We start from the raw sequence: 20,427 nt of genomic DNA on the forward strand, positions 1-20,427 counted from the left end.
CAGATCCCTGAACCAGGTAACAGAGCCTCTGTGGGCCCAAGAGTCGTTATGCGAAACGACGCCAGGGACCGAGATTTAACAAGGCTTTTCTTTTCCTTGGCCCTACAGGATCAGCAAGATCAGGAACCGTTTCAATCTTGTAGTGCTGGGGGGCTTGACCTTGCTGTCAAATGCCGTAGTCCAGGGACTTTGAAGAGGCAGATCAGGAACAGAGATATCACGACTCTGCGTGGGAACTTATTTTATCCCAAATTCACAGTCAATTCTAGACTCACTAGTTGATAGTTCATTTAAGTATTAGATTGATGTCTTGAAGCTATGGCTAATTGTAAGCTTAAAAGGAGGACCTGTCAAAAGAATTGTCTTTCTGCAACCATCGCACGCTTAGACGCGTAATTCCCGTTCAGCTGAGATTAGAACATGACAAGGGTATTAAAAGTAGACTACAGAGATGACTAGTGACAAGATTAGTGAGACAGCCTAGGCCATCTTTGTTATAGTTGACGACTGTTTATTTCTGTACACTAGAGCTTAGATGTCGAGCTTTCTGTCAACTCCTCGCATGAGTGAAATGTTCATGACTCGAACCGAAACAGGGCGCGAAACGAACCCGTAGTACCTCATTTAAATAATACAAACAATGCATAGCCAAGCCGGCAGAACCTCCACCTGTCAAACCTTAGAATTCTTCCACAACACATCGTTTCCATTGCTAATTGTTTATCCACCGCTGCTCGATTGAGTTCTCATCTCAATTCCTTGGTTCGCTCATCAGCAGCGGCTATCCACTCCCTCAATCTTGATTCGGATCTTGTTTTAAACCCGACCTTGAAAGGCTTCGGGTCTGTGGTTAGTGAAGTAGGCACGGCGTTGCATTCAATTGAGTCCATGATTGCCTCGTCGCTCTTATCTTTCGGAGGAACCATCTCGAAAGCTGTGATAAGACGGATAAAGGCAGTGTAAAGCTCGCGGTTGGCCAGATGAGATCCTGCGCACATTCGCGATCCAGCACCATAGGCGTAATGCGGTGTTCCGATTTCCTTATCATCCATATATCGTTCAGGGTTAAACTCAAAAGGCTTTGCGAATCGCGACTCATCATAGTCTGCGGCGTATGCGTTCTAGAAAACCAGTCAGCCATGTGTTTCTCAGAAGATGAGACGATAAGGTAGAGTAGGGCAGGGCAGTGAATGGCAAGGCTGCCACGCGCAAGCAGGGCTGTCTTACCATGAAGAATGTTGTTCCTGCAGGGATTGTAGCACCCTTGTACGGGATGTCCTTGATGTTGACTCGCGGCAAACAAATCGGAATAACCTGTACCATGCAAGGAACGGATATTAGCCAACATGTCAGTCCGAACACTAGGTCTGATCTTACCGTCCAGAATCGCAAAATCTCCTTGACAAGGGCTGTGATATAGGGAACCTTTTCTTCCACGAGACATCGTTCCCAAGCTTCGCCGTTAGGGTAAACCTTGTAGATCTCTTCCAGTGCCTTGGCTTGGATCTCCTGGCCGTGCGGCGTCGCGAGATATGCTATTCCCATGATGAGGTTACCCGGGACTGTGTCCAAACCTGCAGATACCATGGTGAGGCAAATAGATTTGATCTCGGCTGAACAATTGTTAGTACTTGAATCTGAAGAGAAAGAAAAGAGTTTTCTTGCCTTCATTCAATTTTGCTTCAGGGTCCTTCAGAATGTTTCCGGTGATGCAAGGCTTGTCTGTTCCCTCTGCAATGCGACTCTTGAGATGGTTCAACATGTCGGTTAGGTACTTGTCGCGTCTCGCTCTGAATTCACCAGCCGAAGAGTTCTGTGCTCCCCACAGTCGTAGCAAGGGTACGTAATCCTGCCAGTTGTTACTTGTTGACCTGAAGTTGGAAATTTCCCGTTCCACATGGGTAATTTCATGGAGCAACTCGCTGTTCACATCCCCGTTGATGCGATATCCATAGTTAAGAGTCAGAGACGTGTTGAGGGCAAACCGAGCGAAGTAAGGGGAAGGGTCCAGATCTTTTGTCCCTTTCTCGCAGTCATCAAAGAGCTCTTTAATGCTGACAAAAGACTCAAGGTCAAGAATTGGCATATATGACTGGGTGGCAGGGCGGTTGAGGGCAGTTGCTGCAGCCTTTCGACGGGCCTTGCACGACTCGTCCCAGGGCGAAGTGCCGATTGTGAAACCTTGAGATGTTGAAACTACCGAGTGAAATGTGTGGAACATGGGGCGCGAGATGAGTGCCGACTGGTGAGTGATCCAGAAATGTTTAACAGCGTCATAAGAGTTGACATAAACAACTCGCTAGAAAGGTTAGAGACACAACTAACAGTACCAACCCTAGGCACGCACCTTGTTACCCAGACGTGTCTGAAAGACAGGTCCATACTTTGCAACCCATTTTCGTGCAACTCTTGCATGGTCTGTTCCCAGTTGGAACAGATTTCCAAAAAGTGGTACACCAGGAATTTCGGGAATACCCTTGATCTTGGGCTTGTCTGTTGAATTCGCAAGCCTGTACAGTAGGAGTAACCCTACGAGAACAGTAACGTAGAGAATCTGATCCGACATGGTGAAAGCACAACGTTGGAAGAATGTCTATGTGCTGACAGTTAGATACAGGCCAGTTGATGGCTAGCTGGCTTTTTATAACTACATCAAGTCAAATATTCTACGAACGATTCCGCAACGTGACTTCATTCCCCCTCAAGTGCTTCGTCGGAATCTGTCGACGATCTCCAGGCTTATTACCGAGAGTAAGCGGGGAAGCCTGTGCCGATTCCGATCATGACCATGAATAGGACGCTTTCCATTGGTTATTCAAGTCCCTTCTGACGTTATCGTCGTGCACGTCGGATTCAACACACAAAGAGCGAATGATCTGACTTGTTACTCGTTGCGGCACATTGACGGCTGTGGGTTTGGCTACTCAATTGCCGCATTGCTGTGGGCATACTGGGGTTGTAGGAAAGTTGGCGGCTAGCATGATAGACGAAATTAGCAACTCAGTTGATGCGACTTAGACAATGGTCTTAGGTTATTTATTTTGGTACCCTAAATCTTAGAACATCTAGCGATAATGATAAGGACAACGATGGAACAGTCGAAAACTCTGGAACAGGGACGCGGAAGACGTTGTGCCAGAATTAGATAAATAACAAAACTGGTTGTGACTGTAACTCAGCGGTATTTCTCCTCTTCCTTTGATCTCAAAACCTCTTGGTACACACGCAACTCCTGCTTCTCCTCATCACTCAAGAGACTTGCCCACGTAAAAGCCTGGTCCTTGCCCCAATGACTAAACCGTCTTGGTATATGCCATTCTGCGTTGGGATCGTCTATCATTTCCATCTGGGCCATTCGCTCGTCATCCCAAACGCCAAATCCCAAGCGCCTCAGCGGGCGAAATAACAACCCTTCAGTCATTTGGCAGCCACGCAGAGGACACAAGATATCTGCAGCCCAACGAGAGCCCTTACTCCCAGATATTACTACTGAATAATCGGTATACAGAGACTCGCCATGGTAGAAGACATCAGGATGACGAACTGCCGTCTTTGGCCACTCCGAACTTGGATCTTCGTGTTTTGGTCGCGGTAATCGCAAGTGTCCCTCTTCCAAGGACCGGAAGCCAGTATCATAGAAAACACTCCGTCTGTTACTCTCAATATTCGTGTCTCCTACACAAGAACTGTCGATAGATGCTCCTTTCAAAGACGCGACATAAATCGCAGCTGCCCACATGGGCTCCAATGCCATATGTATGTTTGACTTTGCGAATATGGGAACGCATGAATCCGCTTGTCCCATAGATCGTATTCTCTTGACATCGTCCGCTGGCCAGTCGAGGCGCCCCTCAAAAACCGCACTGCTTATTTCATAGCGGAGCTGAAGACAACAGAAACCGAGGATGAGTCTCTGAGTTTCATACCATGAAGCTTCATGTCCAGTATTGATCTCATAAGCTTTACCCCAAGGCTGACCGTCAGGCCGATGACCCCACATGAGAGGTTGGTCGAGAGACGAAGGCTTCTTTGCAAGGTGTTGGGGACGAGTGGATTTGATACGCTCGAGAAAGAAGTCGAAGCATTCACCTGCTAATACTAACAACTTTCGAACAAGAAAGAGTAGTTCACGAGTCGAAAAAGCTTGTGTGCCACCTAATACATCTTGCAATCTAATGTTTGGGACGCAATGTGGTGGCATTGGCCTGAGTTCTGGGACACCTTCCACGTTTTTGGACGGCATAACGAATTCAATGACGAAGGATGCGAGGTCATCTGCTGGCTGATTTTTCACATTGCAGTGCCTGAAAAGAGCTATAAGGCGCAGGATGTAGGGCACCCAAGGCGTAACGCCTAGATTCCCTGTCTCAATGCACCTGTTATGGCTGCCACAATCAGTCGTGAGAAACTCTTGGGGGATCGCTGAACTCCATGAGTCAAGTAGACCATCTAGAATCCCAGCGCCTAACGGGCTGTTGAGGAACCGCGAGACACCTGGAGAAGCTCTGACGACATTATAAAGACCTTGGAGGTCGGGAAGTTCTGCCAAGATGGCAGCAACAAGCTCAGGCGGCAGCTTTGCGAAGACATCCATCGCGATGGATCTTTAGCTCGAGAGAATGCTTGGTGAAAGATTGGTAGTTACCCGTTCGTAGATATAACGTCAGCATGCAACTCACTATCGCGCGTTCCCGATTCGTGCTTTTCCATAAACATATTATGAGCCAATAGGGTATTTATATATGCGCCGTGATGACGCCTTATGTCAGATGTGGTCGGATAGTGAGATTTATCCTGACTTGACCTACATATGGTGCTATGTATCAGGGCAAGTAATCTATCCCGTTTTACAGGATCATGGTAGGGCCATAGATAGGCTGGCCTGGGAGCATTAGAAAGATGTAATGCCAGACGAAGCTGGCGACTTTCATTTAATGTTGTACCTTCATCTTGGCGGGTTTAGGGACTATCAGACAATATGTTCGAGTCAGAAATGATATATGGTAATGATCAAGTATTTACAGAAATGAAGACACGATAAACTTGATATGTCATGGCCCGTCACTAGAGTGGCTATTCTTTGATAGAATAGAATTCAACTAACCTTGCTTGATCAAGTCCGCAGCCTAGAATAGTTAGTAATTTGCGCATTAAAAGATATCGGAGAGACTCTTACCTTTTCAGCCACAGCGTAAACGGTGCTCATGGTGTGTGTTGCGGGCAAAAGAGGCATGACACTAGCATCAACAATCCTCAGACCAGAAATGCCGTATACGCGAAGCTTCTGATCGACTACACCACCCTCACTGCGACTGCCGATTTTGCAGGAACCAGCGGGATGGAAGAGAGTTGCAGCGTTTGAACGAACAAAGTTCTCAATGTCGCTGTCACTTGTCACATCGGCACCAGGGATTATTTCCAAGGGGCTAAGAGACTTGATAGAAGGTGCACCGGAGAGCTTGCGGGCAAACTTGACACCTTCGACGAGCAGCGCGACATCAAGAGGGTTCTTCAAGAACTCGGGATTAGCTTGGGGAGAGTCAAAGATATCAGAAGACTTGGCCTTGACAGATCCACGAGAGTACGGGTGCTGAAGACCGAGAATTGCAGCGCCGTCGCTCCAGATGACCTCGAGAATAGCAGAGTTTGTGTCAAGCAACTTCTCGTTGAGGACCTTTTGCTGCTTCTTGTAACCCTTGGAAACCTCTGAAGGAGTACCTGAGGGCAGGAACTTGGTACCGTCTTGGCTGGATGCCTTCTTGTGGATGTCCGAAGCAGAGCTTGTGTAGTTCGAGAGAGGCATGAAAAGAAGGAAGTCTCCGGTAGGAGAAGTGTAAGGTCCCTTCTTTTGGCTGTCATACTGAGCACGGGCTTCAGCTGCAAAGGTTGCGTTGCTCGTCAGGTTGCCAGATTGCAGGGGTGCATTGACTATCCTTAGTTAGTTATTTGCAACAACTCGACATTGTATAAGACTCACTAGTGCTGATTACCGCGAGTAAAACGTGGTCGTGGAAGTTTTGGCCAACAGCGGGAAGATCAACAACGACAGGAACATTGATGCTTTTCAACAAAGCGGGATCGCCGATTCCAGAGACCTGGAGGATTTGGGGAGTGTGGATTGAGCCAGCGGCAAGAATGACTTCTTTCTTCGCCTTGACCGTCGCCTTCTTACTGCCTTTGCTCTTGGCAAACTATGAAACGTTAGCATAATACTAGATATAGAAAATAGCACCGTACCTCAACTCCAGTGGTCATGACAGACTTTCCACTCTTCTTGGTGAGCACACGTGTGACTTGGTGACCTGTGAGCAACTGGAGATTCTTGCGGCTGGAGACGGCACTATAGTAGTCTTGCGCAGAGGATCGGGCGACGGTCTTGGGGTTGATGTTGTGAGGACAGAAGTATCCTCCGATGGCGTTACCGTTGGCTTGGTCAAAGGCAACGTTGATATCGAGCTCCCCAACAGCTTGCACGAAGTTCTCTTTAAGCCAGTATCAGCATGTTCCCATTTATGCGATGGAGTCAATCAAGGGGAAACTTACTCGTGGTGGGCCAGAAAAATGGCGAGTAAGTAGTCTGAATGAAGCCTGAAGATCCATGGGCAGAAGGATCAACGGTAACTCCATATTTGCTCTTGATCTCAGCTGTGGGGGGAGTGAATTTCTCATTCTAGAACAGGTAAGCCCATGTTCTCAAACGATTGCCATCAAGACAAACATACCTTCTTGAAGTAAGGCAGTAGAGACTTCCATTGCCAATCACTGTTACCGAGCTCGGCCCAGCGATCATAATCGGACTTTGATCCTCGATCATAGACCATACGGTTCAGCTTCGTTGATCCTCCGACTACTTTGCCCAACGGGATTGAGACATTGCGACCGTTCAAAGCTTCGGTTGCAGGATAAGTTAAATTCCAATCGTATGACGTTCCCACCGCTCCTCCAGCAAGGCCGGGGATGGTCACGAAGTCTTCATTCTTGTCGCTGTGTTTATGTCAGTACAACGGGAGTCACCATTGGGACGATGGGTTCATACAAATCACCAGCTTCAATGACGAGCACAGTCACAGCTAAGTAATACCTGAGTTAGCAGTAGCCTTCACAACATGATCTTCATGTTGCCATACCGGGATCTTCAGTCAATCGGTTTGCAACAGTGAGGCCAGAAGCCCCAGCTCCCACAATTACAAAATCATACTCTGCACGTAGCTTGGGCTCTTCAGCTCTTGGGTAGCCTGATGCAGCAGCTACCTGCAGACCGCTCAAGACGGCCAAAGTGATAGCCTGGAGAGTAGGCATGGTTGCAAAGAGTGACAAACAAAGTGAGGGACTATGGCAGCAAATGTTGATGCTTGAGAACCATGGGTTTCAACATAAAGGCGCGATGCGACATTTTTGTACTTTCCCAATTCCAATGCAAGGAATATTATGCATCTACCCCAAATTATTGAGCAGTGTAACCAATAATTGACCGTCAACAATTCCTCTTCCCGCATCCAGTTGCCGACATTGAAAGTCCATGCACCCCTTTTCTCGTTTGTTTCAGAAACAAGAGCCATAATTGATGCGACTTAGAAGGGATCTATCGCCGTAAACCTTGTTTATAGAACATGTCTTTGGTAGCAGCGGACCTGAAAAGCGTGGTACTCTGATTGGCTGTTGACAGGGTTCACGATTTAGGCTCTGAGACCCTGGCTTCATGCTAACAGAAGAGGGTTTCAGAGCCGAGTTGGTAGCAGTTAAGTTGGAAATATGGTAAGCAGTGGTAATCATTATGCTTAGAAGAGTGGGATAGAATGAGGAGAAGGTGGATTGCTTCCGAGTTAACCGAGGTGTCGATGACGAGGTTTGGGATTTCAGATCGAGCAAAGACAATGACGAAGTTCACAGGCTGGTCTAGCTTCATAGTTCTGGTAATGTAGGTCACAGTGGGCGGATTGGTTAGTAGCCCCATGCAGAGAATCTGACCGGATACATTGCAATTAAACTTGTCAAATAATATTGCTACCCGGAAGCCAATCAATGGTCCTAGTCTGTCAATCTCAACAGCATTCGTTTGCATTGCGCCACATTAACATAGCAGTCTTAAACATTCCAGTACTCTTCCCTTTTCAGATTCTAGAGAAATAACTGTCCATTGTCCAGCCTAAGAAGTGAAGAATGTCTTCAATCCATCGATCACACCCTCAACAACTTCGTCATCACCTACATCAGCTTGCCACGTGAAACCAAAACTTACAGATGCCTCATTGTCGATTACACAAATAATCAAAGGGGCTCCAGGAGCGAATGCGCATCGACTGAGTAGCAACTTGCCCCGACGCCAAGGTGGATTGCCGTTGCCTTTGAGATTTTTGGGCTCTGGGAAATGCCCAAGGTTAGAAACCTCAAAAGACTCGCCCCTCGGGTTGCCGATAGTACTGGATAAGAATGCTTTGATATCTGGAATGAGCTTGAAGATAGCCACATTGGCATATGGTTCTCCAGACGGTGAAGCGTTGGCAAAGTACCGACGTGTAGCTTGTTGAACCTTCTTCGCATGCTTCCAAATAGCAGTGGTGCCTTCTGAGCTCTGATCTAGATCCGACCGAAGCAGCTGCACCTTGAAAGCATCGATGAAGTTCCCAATCACGTCGTCGACCTGATTAGGAGGTAGATCAGAACGCAGACTGACTGGTAGGTTGCACGTCAAACCCTCAGTCTCAGATGGCAGGATGTCATACAGTACTTTGGCTACAAGAGCTGGAAGCGCTGCTGTGACGGTTGTCTTGTTCTTTTTACACTCTTGTGCAAAGGATTGAAGAACTTCTGGTGCCAGAGAGAGCGACTTGTATTTGGTCTTGCTTGGAACACTGACTGTGCTTCCTCTCCACTCGTTGAGATTGGCCGCATCGAGTACAGGTGGGTTCTCTGGAAGGGGAAGGGGGTGGAGATCTTCTAGAGGCGAAGAGATGGGACGATCGTCTGAAGTAACGACTTCAACTACCTGCAACTCTACCGAGCCCGATGAGATATCACAAAGGGCTCTTTGGAATGCATCTTGGAAGATCTGAGAGCTTCCGCCATCTGCCATAGAGTGATGATAAACAAAAGAGGCCACAAACCCATCTTTTGAGTGGTAGTCTTGAAGGATGATCAAACGCCATACTGGTAGGGTGCCATACCCAGCCTTGAAACTGGTGTTGTGTCTATCCTCGAGTAGCGAATCAAGCTCAACATCAGTCTGAGAATCAGAAGACAATGGGCTAGATCGCTCAACAAAGGACACAACCTGATTCAAGTCAATCGATGGGAGGCGGCCCCAGTAAGGCTGTTCAGTGTCCGGAACAACAGGGATAGCAAAGAGGATGGGATGTTGATGGAGGACTTGTGATAGAGCTGTAAATACTAGAGGCTTGAGATCCACATCAGTTAAGGGCTGTGATGCTTTGTAGTGCGCTGAAAAGGCACAGTTGGTGAAGAAGTCTATGTGATGCGCAGCGGCAGCGATTTCTTCAAGTTTGCCTATCAAAGTGATTAGGATTTGTGAGTAGCTAGCGAGTGAGGCAGAAGTTACCCAGAGGGCGAATCTTTGGCAGCTTGTGTTCAGCCATTTTTCGTTCCCGCGTTCTTTGAGTGTCTTGATACGAGCGTTCTACAACCTAACAACTATACGATCTTATATGGTTCACATCGATATTGGATTCCACGGACCAGTACAGTTACAGATATCACAATGGTCAGCCTAAGGCTCTCGTCCCTCAGGATTGATGACATTTGGTGTTTCCCCAAGAACACCATCTTCTTCGGATAGTACGTTGTCATCACAGTGCCCGAGATTCAACTCACGTCAGCGAAACACGAATGCCGAGCGTGGGCACAAATGGGTGTAGCTGCTTATTTATGCATTGCCATGTGCAACCACATCGAGTAAGATGTGAAGCTACATCTGCATAGAATCGGGATGAATTCTCTCGTATTCAGGATTTCTAGGACTATCGAATCGGATTTCAACCTCACTCAGCCTTGTGACAGGTGGGGGGCCATGTTTGGTGTTGGTTACGCAAAGTCAGCAAAATGGCCTCAAAACTTCTCGTCGATGACTGTGACAACTTCTGCGACCTACCTATTCTGGAAATGTCGGCGACCCAGTCAGATGATAGTCGCTTTGTGAAACACAAACACAAATACAAACACCGCGTTGCCTGTCTTACTAAGGCCTCATTATCTCTCTCACCGTATACGTATACGTATACATATGACATGTGATAGGAGTACCAACATCTTCATTTTGCTACGGAATAAACAGACCGAACTTGTCTTGAACCTCTACAATTTACCACTGTCTATTCCAATCTTTGAAGCATCTTAGCCATGAACTACCCACACCCGTACTCGAAAGCCGCAGAGCTTGACAAGAGAATCCAAATTCCTCGGCCATGCTATGACTCGGCCCTGGCACCAATGCTGGATTATGCTTCATTGCCTGAAGAGTTCAGTCTTGACTTGATGCGCGGTGTCGCAGCGGGCGTCGAAGAATGTCCCCATGGCTCTCACACCTTCAACGCTGAGACCGTCCTCAAAGACCAGCCTCATTTGACTCATGCTGAACATGTTGTCGCTGGTCCTGACAATAACGACGTCATTCTTTCTGTCTTCACACCAAAAGAGCCAGCAAAGGTCCCCCGCCCAGCCTTGTACCACATACATGGTGGAGGCATGGTCAGCGGTGACAGATTCAGTGCCTTGACGCAAGTGATCGACCTCTTATCAGGTATCGATTGCGTTGTTGTTTCTGTCGAACACCGTCTTGCTCCCGAGACCCGCGCACCCGGCCCGGCTGAAGACTGCTACGCTGGCCTTGTATGGGTGTCTAAGAATGCGGAGAACCTGGGGATCGATCCTGCGGCTATCGTAGTGTTCGGTGTCTCTGGTGGTGGTGCTCTAGCTGCTGCCACATGTCTCATGGCTCGCGACAGAAAGTCCCCAGCCGTACCCATCAAGGCTCAGATGTTATACTCGCCATTGCTTGACGACCGCTGCGAAAGTGTGGCAGACAAACAATTTGAGTATGGCAATCCTGCTCCTACAACCTGGCTTCGCGCAATCTGGGATCATATTCTTGGAGATGAACGCGGATCTGAGAATGTTACTCCCTACCAAGCACCCTCCAGAGAGACCAATCTCTCAAACCTGCCTCCGGCGTACATTGACGCGGGAGAGTGCGAAGTATTCCGCGATGTTGCTGTCGCGTACGCTTCAACCATGTGGCGTTGTGGATCTACTTGTGAACTTCACATCTGGCCTGGAGCCTTTCATGGGTTCGACATGATGGATGATCCACAGATCCCACTGATCAATATCGCCAACAAAGCAAAGGCTAATTGGTTCAAGAGGGTCTTGACGACTGACACGAAGCCACTGCCTGCCCCTATATCCCATGCATGATTGACGGATGGGGCCGTGGACAATGACCGATGGCGAGCTAGTGGGAACCAGAAAGGGTGGACTCTTGACTGAGCCTTAGAGTACAGAATTAAACAGCCCTAGAAGCACAGAATGACTAATTAATTTCATCTCTTAAGCTCCTTTCGGCTGATCGTTTTGATAGTCGGACGGAACGTCTTGACCTTGTATTATTACTATTTTGTCAATAGAAAAATCTCCTCTCCTCTCACATCGACTGTAAAATGACATTTATGTTATCACTGCACGGATGAAATAATGGAATACGTATGTCTATGATGCTGAACACTTGTATTAAATATAAACAGAGTAAAAAGGTACGATTTTCCCATGACCTTTCTTGGCAAAAAGGTAACTACTGGCCTACAGAAGTCCACCTAGATATGCTATAGAGACCTTGCCGCCTTGACTAAGGCCATAACAGGGCAAAGCACAAGCATTCCCACACAGCAACCTTGCTGTATATAACTCAAGCAACACGTCCCTTGGTCTGCTTAATGTTTTTAATGTTGATATTCTTCCACATAAGGGTTCCCACAAAGCCAAGGACCCAGGCCGCAGTGCCCGCAATGAACAGAAGCTTGTGGGCATCTCCGTAAGCATGCTGAATCGCCAGTCGGGTAGGCGATCCAACTGGGAAAGAAAGTTGAGTGACGATGTCCGCGGCGATGATTGGAAGATTTGGTAGGTCCTCTGCCGGGAGATACTCTGCCAGCTTTCTGGGAATGACGTCTTGCCAAATGGCCGAGGAAACAGTTAAACCAACAGCCTGTCCGATGCTTGAGCACATTGATACCAGAGCAATGGCGACGGCAAAGTACTGTTGTTCGCTGACAGCAGCAAGGATAGCAATTTCGGCAGTGATCATGATAGAGCCACTTCCAACAGCTAAGATCAGTTGAGACATGACGATGTAACCAATGCTCTGGTCCGGTTGACGGAAGAAAATCATCAATCCCGTTCCCAGCGTGGCAAAAGGAAGTGCGACATACAGGGTGGTAGCTTTGAAGTTTCCAGTGTACGACAGAATCCATCCAATAAGTATAGCAAACAAAAAGCCGCCGACCGTGTAGGCCGATACTATGTAACTCGCATTGGTGACGCTTAAGTTGTTCACAACTTGGAGAATAGAGGTAAAGTAAAGCGACCAGCAACCAGAGCTGAAAAACATGGAGAACGAGAGAAGACAAGCGCCAGTGACAGTGCGGTCAAGAAGGAATCGCCAAGGGATAAACGAGACTTTGGCGAAGAACCTTTCCCAGATACCGAAGAAGATAAGTAGAAGGATGCCGAAGACGAAGAAGCAAATGATCATGGGCGAGCCAAAGCCCTTTGCTTGCATCGTGTAGAGATTAAAAGGTAGAAGGAAGAGGGCTACTCCGGTAGAGAGACTGAGAAGTCCAACTAAGTCGAATTCTCGGATGTAGTACCGAGTTGCGTCAAGAAACGAGCCCTTGGATTCTCTGTTTGGCATAAGACCTTGACTCTTGGCTCTTTGATAGTGAACCATGAATAGGCTGAACAGAGGAATAGTGACGAATGGTACAAGAATACTCTCCATACCAAATGCCCATCTCCAGCCAGCACCTTTTAAGAACGCAGTGGCGATGGGACCACCAATCCAGGCGGTAATAATATTGGGAGAGGCGCAGATAGACTGGATAAGACCTCTGTTTCGGAGAGATGTGGTATCGGCGATGAAGACGCTGAGACTGTAACCAACACCGTTAATTCCAACAGTATAGAAGACTTGGGATGCAGCGTAGGCCTCGACGTTGTTGCAAGCGGCCGACATGATAAGTCCAATCGTTGCAGTGATGGCGCAGAACATGAAGCCCTGAGGACGACCAAAGACGTCGAGAGTCTTTGCAATGCTCAGATTGGTGACACCTCCTATAACAAAACTCATAACGCTGGTCGTAGCAGTGAGGGAGTGCATGGCGAAATCGGAGGTGACATATGGAAGTAAAGCACCGCTGATTCCTCCTACCAGCCCCTGCACGAAGTAGACAAGCCATATCAAGACAAAGGCGACGAGGAGAGAGGTTTTGGACCACGATAAAGTGACGGCTTCGATTTCCTGAATTCCATGCTGGACATCGGTGTCGACAGCACTGTCGCTGGAGGAGGCTTCGCTATCTCTGTAAGGAGCATCGTGTTGAGCTTCGAGTACTCGATGGAGGACTTTGGCGCCGGGATCGACCGGGTTTGGGAGGGACATGTTGATTATTGCAATGTCTGAAGGTGCATGAAGAGCAGAGGATTCTCAAGAATGAGAAGGATGGCTATTTTAAAGAACAGCGTTCTAACTACTTCTGACAGGTACGTGATTTTAAAGAAGAGATTTCTCTTTGGCTACACTGATCCACAACTCCTGTGGTTGAAGGGTGTAACATGAGCTGTACTGTAGTCTCACGTTGGTTCAATTCTCTTGACTTGGCCGGCCAATGAACATTTTGCTCAAATTCTCTCATTATCACAAACAACCAACGAGTCTAACCTAACCATTCCCTGATAAGCACTCTTTCCAAGGTCCTGGTTTCAGAACATGATTCTAGACTTACTTGATTCATCGCAGAGATGCTATTCGGAATGTCTCTTATCTAGGGTTCAGTTGGACAGTGACTCGGTATTGCTGTGCGGCTGGAGATTAACTTGCTCAACGCCATGTTTGCGGATGCTGCTCGTGTTCGAGCACATTGTTAGTGGAGGGTTTATTTTAGTGAGCCAGGCCTGGCCTGACCTGGCCTGTAGCTGACAAGACAAGAAGGTACCTTGGTACTACCCATGAGCTCTTTTGTTTGCGATCCGTTCCGCTCCATCAGCTAACCTTAGCATGGCCAAGCGTCGCGCTTATGCATGCACTCAATTATTACCATCTCCCTGTGAGCATGTTGTCGTTGGCTGCGATCCTATGTACCGTACGAGTGGCGGACAGGTAGACAGGGATCTCGTTATTGTTGGAAGGATTGTGAGCGTGTTTCTCAATTGCCTCACCTGGGAACACAAGAGATGAAATTAGTAGCTAAGCTTATGATATTCAGACCATACCTCTTAGGTTATTTATGTTTATCCCCTAAAGCGTAGACGCCAACTCTGACCCAGTCACCTCAGCTTGGTCGAAGCACTCGACTCACAGCAGTGGTTGAACAAGGGTGATCTACAGGTAGTGACAGCGCTAAGCTTACAGTGGATGAATACCCCAGGCCAATGTCATTACAGCGGGCAGTCTTTCAGTGGAAGCAGTGAAGTCTTGGTGAAACAATGCTCTAATTCTCATCACTACGATACCAACAGCACAACTATAAAGAACTCAACTGCTCCGACAAACCAGTCCATCAAATAATAAATCATGCCTCTTTATGATCCAAGAGTGTTGCGTACTTGGTAAATTCCTCATCACTGAGAAGCATCTTTAACTCTTCAGGCAACGTAGCCAAGACCAATTCCACGCCACCATCCTTTCTCATGGGAGATATCACCAAGAACCTAAACCGTCTGTGTCCACGTTCAATTTGAGGACGCATCGCCTCAGGACTACCACCAGCAAAGAATGAGTCACCAAATGAAATGTCGCTCGTCTCGAACAGCATCATGTTGGAGATCATGGCATGCATATGCTCAAGGCCCATGTTTGCTGTTGCAGGCTTGCTGTAGTCTGTCATGGACCGCAGAAGAGTAAACGTGTCATGTACCAGTGACGGAGTGATACGAGCGGCTGCTTCTCGAATGACACCGGCAATTTGTGCGACACTTGTGTCAGATGAGCAGAGCGTTTCAATTGGCATGCTCGGTCGATTCATTATGAGTAAGCTACCCATGTAGGAGGAAGGCAATTGAGAGGAGAAATAAGGCCTGCCGTCAATTGGCATCTCCAAAATTGACATCTCATCGGCCTTGAACTCGTGATTGCGATGCTCTTTGGCCACTCTGTAACGAGATCGTATAGAGGCGCGCCAAAAGAATGCCTGCACAATATCGATAATTGACGTAGACCGGTTCTTTGCATCTGCATCTGCATCTGCATCCGCCAGGGCTTCCTGCTTGAGCTTATGGATGCTCTCGCCAGATAGTAGGAAAACAGTGGTTTCTAGCGATCGCTCGCTTGGGGCAGCCGGCCACACAGGGCTGCCCGCAAAAATGGGCGCTGGGGGAAGACTCAGCGACAGGCCATTCTGTTGCGTAGTGCTATCACCATTTTGGAGAAGCCTCGTCTCTGCAATCTTCTCTGGGAATGGCAGATATGCCCATGTGCCCGGATCTACTTCATGAACTGGCTTTGCATATCCAGCTTGCTCCCAGATGATCTCCGGAAGATCGTGATTGAAGCTTTCGGGGTGGAACCAATCGCAAGTGGCTGTCTCGTCCCCGTCGAAATATCTACAGCATTCAGCCCAGACTCTCATAGCCATCATGACTCCCACAGCGTCAAGACAGGTGTGGATAAAATTGGTTGCGAGAATGCACCCGCCTTGGACGAAATTGGCTTGAGCAAACAGGATATCAGCTGGCATGGCTGGAAATGGATAGCAGTCCAGAACGAGCCTGTCACTAAACAAAGACGGCGAGAATCCGGCTTCGCGCATCTTCTGGAATGATGGAAGTACCTGAGACAAGTCTTTATAGACGAGTTGCCTCGGCTTTGAAGATGCGGGAAGCGGCTCCGTAGGGATCGTGATGCGATATTCTCCCTTTTTGTAGCCAAATTCGTGCTCTGAAGCCAGTATCATCCTGCCGTCAAGCTCCGGAATTATCTCAAAAGCCTTCGCCAAACCTCTCTGAAGTTTGGCAAAGGCTTCCTCGAAGCTAACACCCTGGCGAAGAGCAAAGTAGAAGTTCAGACCCATGTAGTGATTGGGATTCACTGCATCGAAAGGGTTCATCTTGGACCCGAGTCTTCGTTTGCGCTCAGCAATGAGCTTTCCCAGATTGGCTGCATCAGTACCCAGAGAAGTGTCTACCTTGTTGCCTGATCCCTCTTCATTGGTGATCTCGGGCACGGCAAGCTTCTTGGCCTTTTCTTGGTCAAGAATCTTTCCGACCTGTGACGAGAACTCCTCCAAAGTAGGGTAGGCGTAGAGGTGCCTGGGGGCAAGCTGCTCTTCTAGACCCGTAACGGCACGAATGATCCGGATGACTCTAACGACTAGAAGAGAATCTAGACCGAGATCGAAGACATCCTCGTCAGGGGAAATCTCCTCGACGTCAGGCAAGACCGACCGCATGATGTGAACAACAGAGGCTAGAAGAGTCTCGGTCGAAGTTGTGTCGATCGAGAATTGGTCGAAATCCTCGTCCTCGACTTCCTCATTCCTGGAACCATAGAATCGCTCGATGAAATCGGTATAGAGTTCCAAAGTCGCACGTCGCTTGACGGTCCTCTTGTCGGTGCGTATGAATGGTTTATCCGCCTCCGCAAAGGCGATGTAATCTCTTTGGATTCGAGTCTTCTGAAAGGTGGAATTGTTCGCTCTCTCAACCATGGCCCAGATGCTGTCAAAGAGCTCGTTGTTCCTCTCAGACGGATCTTTGAGCTCGATGAGTAAGCCGGCTTGAGACTTTCCGGAACCGATCAACAGACATCCATCGATTGCATGATGTGTACTTATTAAAGCTTCCGTGTCTAGAGGCGAGATCTTGTAGCCATTGGATAAGACAACAACGTCGTCACTACGGCCCGTAAAAGCCCAGAGGTTGGGATTGGCAGGGTGCCGGACATACATGTCCTTGAGGTTGACAGAGTCAACATCAGGAAAGGTGTGAAAAATGCCTTGGAATAGTTCCCAATGCTCATTACGGTGTATCCATTGTTCAAAGATGCCGGGATGGATTTCTTTGAACTCAAATCCTGAATAGGGATGGAAGGCAAACCAATGCCAGTCTTCTCTAGGTACCCATAGGTTACCAATGAAGAGGCCTTCGGTTGTGCCGGTCAGGTTGAGGACCCTGACGACTTTGTTGACTTCAGACACGATGAGTGGACTAACAGGGCCTAGATGATAGTCAGAATGGGCTGTTTTTGGGGGATTTGATACCTGAGTAGCAGGAAAGTTGGCCTCCTAAGTCTTAGGGTAGAGACATAAGTAGTCTAAGAAGCGGAGCCTATGTAGCATAAGCTGGCCTATAGATTTCGTCTCTTATGTTTCTGGCGGCCAATGCTTCCGGTAACCCGAGGCTTGGATAGTATGGTGTCACTTACCACCTGAGGCACAGATGAACTTGGAAGGTTTGAATTTGGCCAATACATCTGGATGTTCACCTAACTCATCTGCAAGTGAAGGTACCATGCTCCAGATGTCGATCTTGGCATGGTCTGCGAGTGCTTCGAGCAACCCAAGATTAGGCAAAACACTTGGAGGGCCGAGAATGCACTGTAGACTGCATAGCGCAGGGATGACAATATCCATGAGTATACCAGCACCCTGAAACGGTAGTCAGTAACATGTATCAGTCGTAGAATACCTCAGGGACACTTACATGGCTCATGGGGAAAGACGAGTATATCCTATCTCCAGGATTCCAGTTGTCCATCCATGGAGCTAGCCCGCCGTCACCTTCAGTAGGTGGAAGCAGACGAACAGCATCCATAGTTCCGATGAGGGCATGGGTCCAAAAGACGGGCTTTGGCACACCAGTTGTCCCCGATGTATGCAGAATACAGAATGGCTCATGCTTGGACTTTTCGAATGTTTTGTCAAAAGGGAAAGGTTCCACAGACTCAGTATCAAAGAGCTCATCTATGCTTGGGAGCTCAAGAATCTTCAAATACTTCTCCTGTAAAATTCCTTCTAGAAGAGGAAACATTGGCTGTTCTTTTGGCTTGACCCATATGCCGCAATCTGAAGCATTGAGTACAGCCAGAGCGCCTGTGACATTATTCTTAGGTGACAGAAATAGAGCCTAAACATCATAAGAACCACTATTTCTGATTTGTTGAACGTTATACTCACTGCACAGCCAGCCTTGACGGCGCCATAGGTCAAGAGAGCATGACGAATGTCATCTGTCAAAGGTCAGCAGGCTTCCAAATGCTGTGACTCTTGAACTTACGCGGTCCAATGTAACCCAGAGCTTGGATCTTTGACGATAAAATCGCATCTCCATTGGAAACTCCATTCGTTGAGTGCAGTTCCCGTTGAAGCCACCAGGCCGTCTTGTCAACAGCTTTGGTAAACTCCCGGGCAGTAATATCTCGAAAACTTGGTTGATCGTTGGGAAAAGAGGCAATAGAGTAGATGACACGTTCTGGATCAGCCAAGGCAAGACGATCAAGAATTTGGGGGATGAGTCTCCTCCCAAACTCTTCTTTGCTGTTGACTGTCATTTTAAGAAAGAAGAAACGATTTGCAAAGGAATATTCGCAATGTTGACGTACATTCACTTGAAGTTGACCCCACCATAGACTATATAAGGTTTCCAGATGTTTTCTATGGCACCTTGCCCTAGACGTCTTGATCCACCTGACCCCTGAAAACTGCCTCATTCACTCTACACATGAGCTGGATATCTGTTACTACCTATTTTCAAACTTAGTCCATCAATGGTAGTCCGCCTTTGTGGCAATAGGCTGAGGCTGAGACAATAACCGACGTAAATGGCTTTCTCCTTCCAAGAACAGGATTCTTAATGCATATTCCGCCATCTTCTAAGCATCCCACGCACCATAATACTCTGTACAACCATAAGCAGACATCATATTATTGCGTATTCCACCACCGCGGTACTACCGGTGCTGGCATCTGCACGTTTGCTGACAAGAATTTTCCTTGGATGTTCGTCCGGCCTCCGGGGCGGAGGATCCTAGGTAGGGTAGGGTAGGATTCGGTCAAATTCCCATCCATCCACCAAGAGCCTTGTGCAACCGTCGATTATGCAGGTGATCTGAAAAAAATATTGACATCCATGACTGGCCGTGCGGCTGATAGACCGGGGTACTACAGTGCCGAATGAGACATCAGCCTTACTGTATCGCCAAATGCAGAATTTGAAATTCTTTTCAACATCTTACCAATGACCCATTGTGTAACCACACAGAATTAGAAGCGGTGCAATTCACTTAGACGACCAGCGAAAGGGCGGAGGACATTGTGAATCACAACATGGCGTCTTTCTGACCTCCACTACAGGCAGGCCGGCTTCTTGTTGGAATGCATGCAGATATGCCGAGGGAGGGAAGAGAAAACTTGGGTGCTGAGCTTAGAAGACGAGTGGAAGTACCCCTGAGATCAAGCTAAGCGCATACGGCTACAATCTGCGCAATCGTTTACACTCTGATTTCCGTTTAGCAAGGGTTTAACCCGAGTTACTCCACTATTGGACAAGGCTACAAGGTCTAGGTCTGATATAAGTTTTAAGAAAACTACCTCAATCTCTCTCACTAAAGACCTTCTTGTTCTGGAATACTCTCTTATGGTGAAATCAGCCTGGATTTCATCCTGGAGGATGAAAATGCTTAGACATGTACAGCAGGATTGTTCAGCAGGGCTGAGTTTGAGCAGGTTGCACGCACCTGCACGCGGTGAGCAGGTTACGCAACCTTTGATCCTATCTCTAAGCCGAGATGTAACAATGGGAGTCAGAGCCGGATGAAAGTAATCGGCTATCGGAAGACGATCCCATTGTGTCATCTAGAGTATCTGACACCCTCGTGGGCACACCCACTTCTGAGTATTTTCAGTAACTTCCTCATCTATCGACTTCTACAGGTTGATCTACCATTGTTCCATCACTTCAGGTTGTGTCATCGGTGTCTACCTCTCTATTCCTTAGCTAAGATTATTCCATCATCTGAGGCCTGAGCAACTCTGACAGAGTTTTTGCCCCGGTTTGTAACGGAGCTGGAAACAAGGCGCGTTGTTTGACAAACCAGGCTGAGTATCTGGCATTGCCTAAACGTCCACGACTCGAGCCAAATATTTTAATCGATCAACGACGGCTTTTCATTTAAACTTCGAGAAACTCCAGAATCCACTGAGAGCAGAG

The 20,427-nt window shown here is 47.8% G+C and overlaps 7 protein-coding genes across 7 annotated transcripts; 1 reads left to right on the forward strand and 6 right to left on the reverse strand.

Moving 5' to 3' along the window:
- Nucleotides 1–746: 746 nt before the first annotated feature.
- Nucleotides 747–2,566, reverse strand: FGSG_03741 (uncharacterized protein; the record flags this gene model as incomplete). Its single annotated transcript, XM_011323648.1, has 5 exons — nucleotides 747–1,121; nucleotides 1,228–1,314; nucleotides 1,378–1,613; nucleotides 1,666–2,299; nucleotides 2,348–2,566. The coding sequence occupies 5 exons, from the start codon at nucleotides 2,564–2,566 to the stop codon at nucleotides 747–749; spliced, it is 1,551 nt and encodes a 516-aa protein (XP_011321950.1).
- Nucleotides 2,567–3,175: 609 nt separating this feature from the next.
- On the reverse strand, nucleotides 3,176–4,594 carry FGSG_12389 (uncharacterized protein; the record flags this gene model as incomplete). Its single annotated transcript, XM_011323649.1, has 1 exon — nucleotides 3,176–4,594. The coding sequence occupies one exon, from the start codon at nucleotides 4,592–4,594 to the stop codon at nucleotides 3,176–3,178; it is 1,419 nt and encodes a 472-aa protein (XP_011321951.1).
- Nucleotides 4,595–5,099: 505 nt separating this feature from the next.
- Nucleotides 5,100–7,299, reverse strand: FGSG_12390 (uncharacterized protein; the record flags this gene model as incomplete). The annotated part of the gene is made up of 8 exons (XM_011323650.1): nucleotides 5,100–5,126; nucleotides 5,177–5,928; nucleotides 5,978–6,191; nucleotides 6,238–6,482; nucleotides 6,544–6,670; nucleotides 6,723–6,984; nucleotides 7,037–7,070; nucleotides 7,128–7,299. 8 exons carry the CDS (start codon nucleotides 7,297–7,299, stop codon nucleotides 5,100–5,102), a joined length of 1,833 nt encoding a protein of 610 aa, XP_011321952.1.
- A 692-nt stretch (nucleotides 7,300–7,991) lies between these two features.
- Nucleotides 7,992–9,593, reverse strand: FGSG_03739 (uncharacterized protein; the record flags this gene model as incomplete). The annotated part of the gene is made up of 3 exons (XM_011323651.1): nucleotides 7,992–8,033; nucleotides 8,240–9,504; nucleotides 9,557–9,593. 3 exons carry the CDS (start codon nucleotides 9,591–9,593, stop codon nucleotides 7,992–7,994), a joined length of 1,344 nt encoding a protein of 447 aa, XP_011321953.1.
- Nucleotides 9,594–10,353: 760 nt separating this feature from the next.
- FGSG_03738 (uncharacterized protein) lies at nucleotides 10,354–11,427 on the forward strand (the record flags this gene model as incomplete). Its single annotated transcript, XM_011323652.1, has 1 exon — nucleotides 10,354–11,427. The coding sequence occupies one exon, from the start codon at nucleotides 10,354–10,356 to the stop codon at nucleotides 11,425–11,427; it is 1,074 nt and encodes a 357-aa protein (XP_011321954.1).
- A 487-nt stretch (nucleotides 11,428–11,914) lies between these two features.
- FGSG_03737 (uncharacterized protein) lies at nucleotides 11,915–13,666 on the reverse strand (the record flags this gene model as incomplete). Its single annotated transcript, XM_011323653.1, has 1 exon — nucleotides 11,915–13,666. The coding sequence occupies one exon, from the start codon at nucleotides 13,664–13,666 to the stop codon at nucleotides 11,915–11,917; it is 1,752 nt and encodes a 583-aa protein (XP_011321955.1).
- A 651-nt stretch (nucleotides 13,667–14,317) lies between these two features.
- Nucleotides 14,318–18,769, reverse strand: FGSG_03736 (uncharacterized protein; the record flags this gene model as incomplete). The annotated part of the gene is made up of 7 exons (XM_011323654.1): nucleotides 14,318–14,442; nucleotides 14,583–14,605; nucleotides 14,830–17,437; nucleotides 17,645–17,867; nucleotides 17,923–18,345; nucleotides 18,396–18,448; nucleotides 18,511–18,769. 7 exons carry the CDS (start codon nucleotides 18,767–18,769, stop codon nucleotides 14,318–14,320), a joined length of 3,714 nt encoding a protein of 1,237 aa, XP_011321956.1.
- Nucleotides 18,770–20,427: the final 1,658 nt, after the last annotated feature.

This window comes from Fusarium graminearum, chromosome 2, assembly GCF_000240135.3.
Source record: "Fusarium graminearum PH-1 chromosome 2, whole genome shotgun sequence".
Taxonomy (NCBI): domain Eukaryota; kingdom Fungi; phylum Ascomycota; class Sordariomycetes; order Hypocreales; family Nectriaceae; genus Fusarium; species Fusarium graminearum.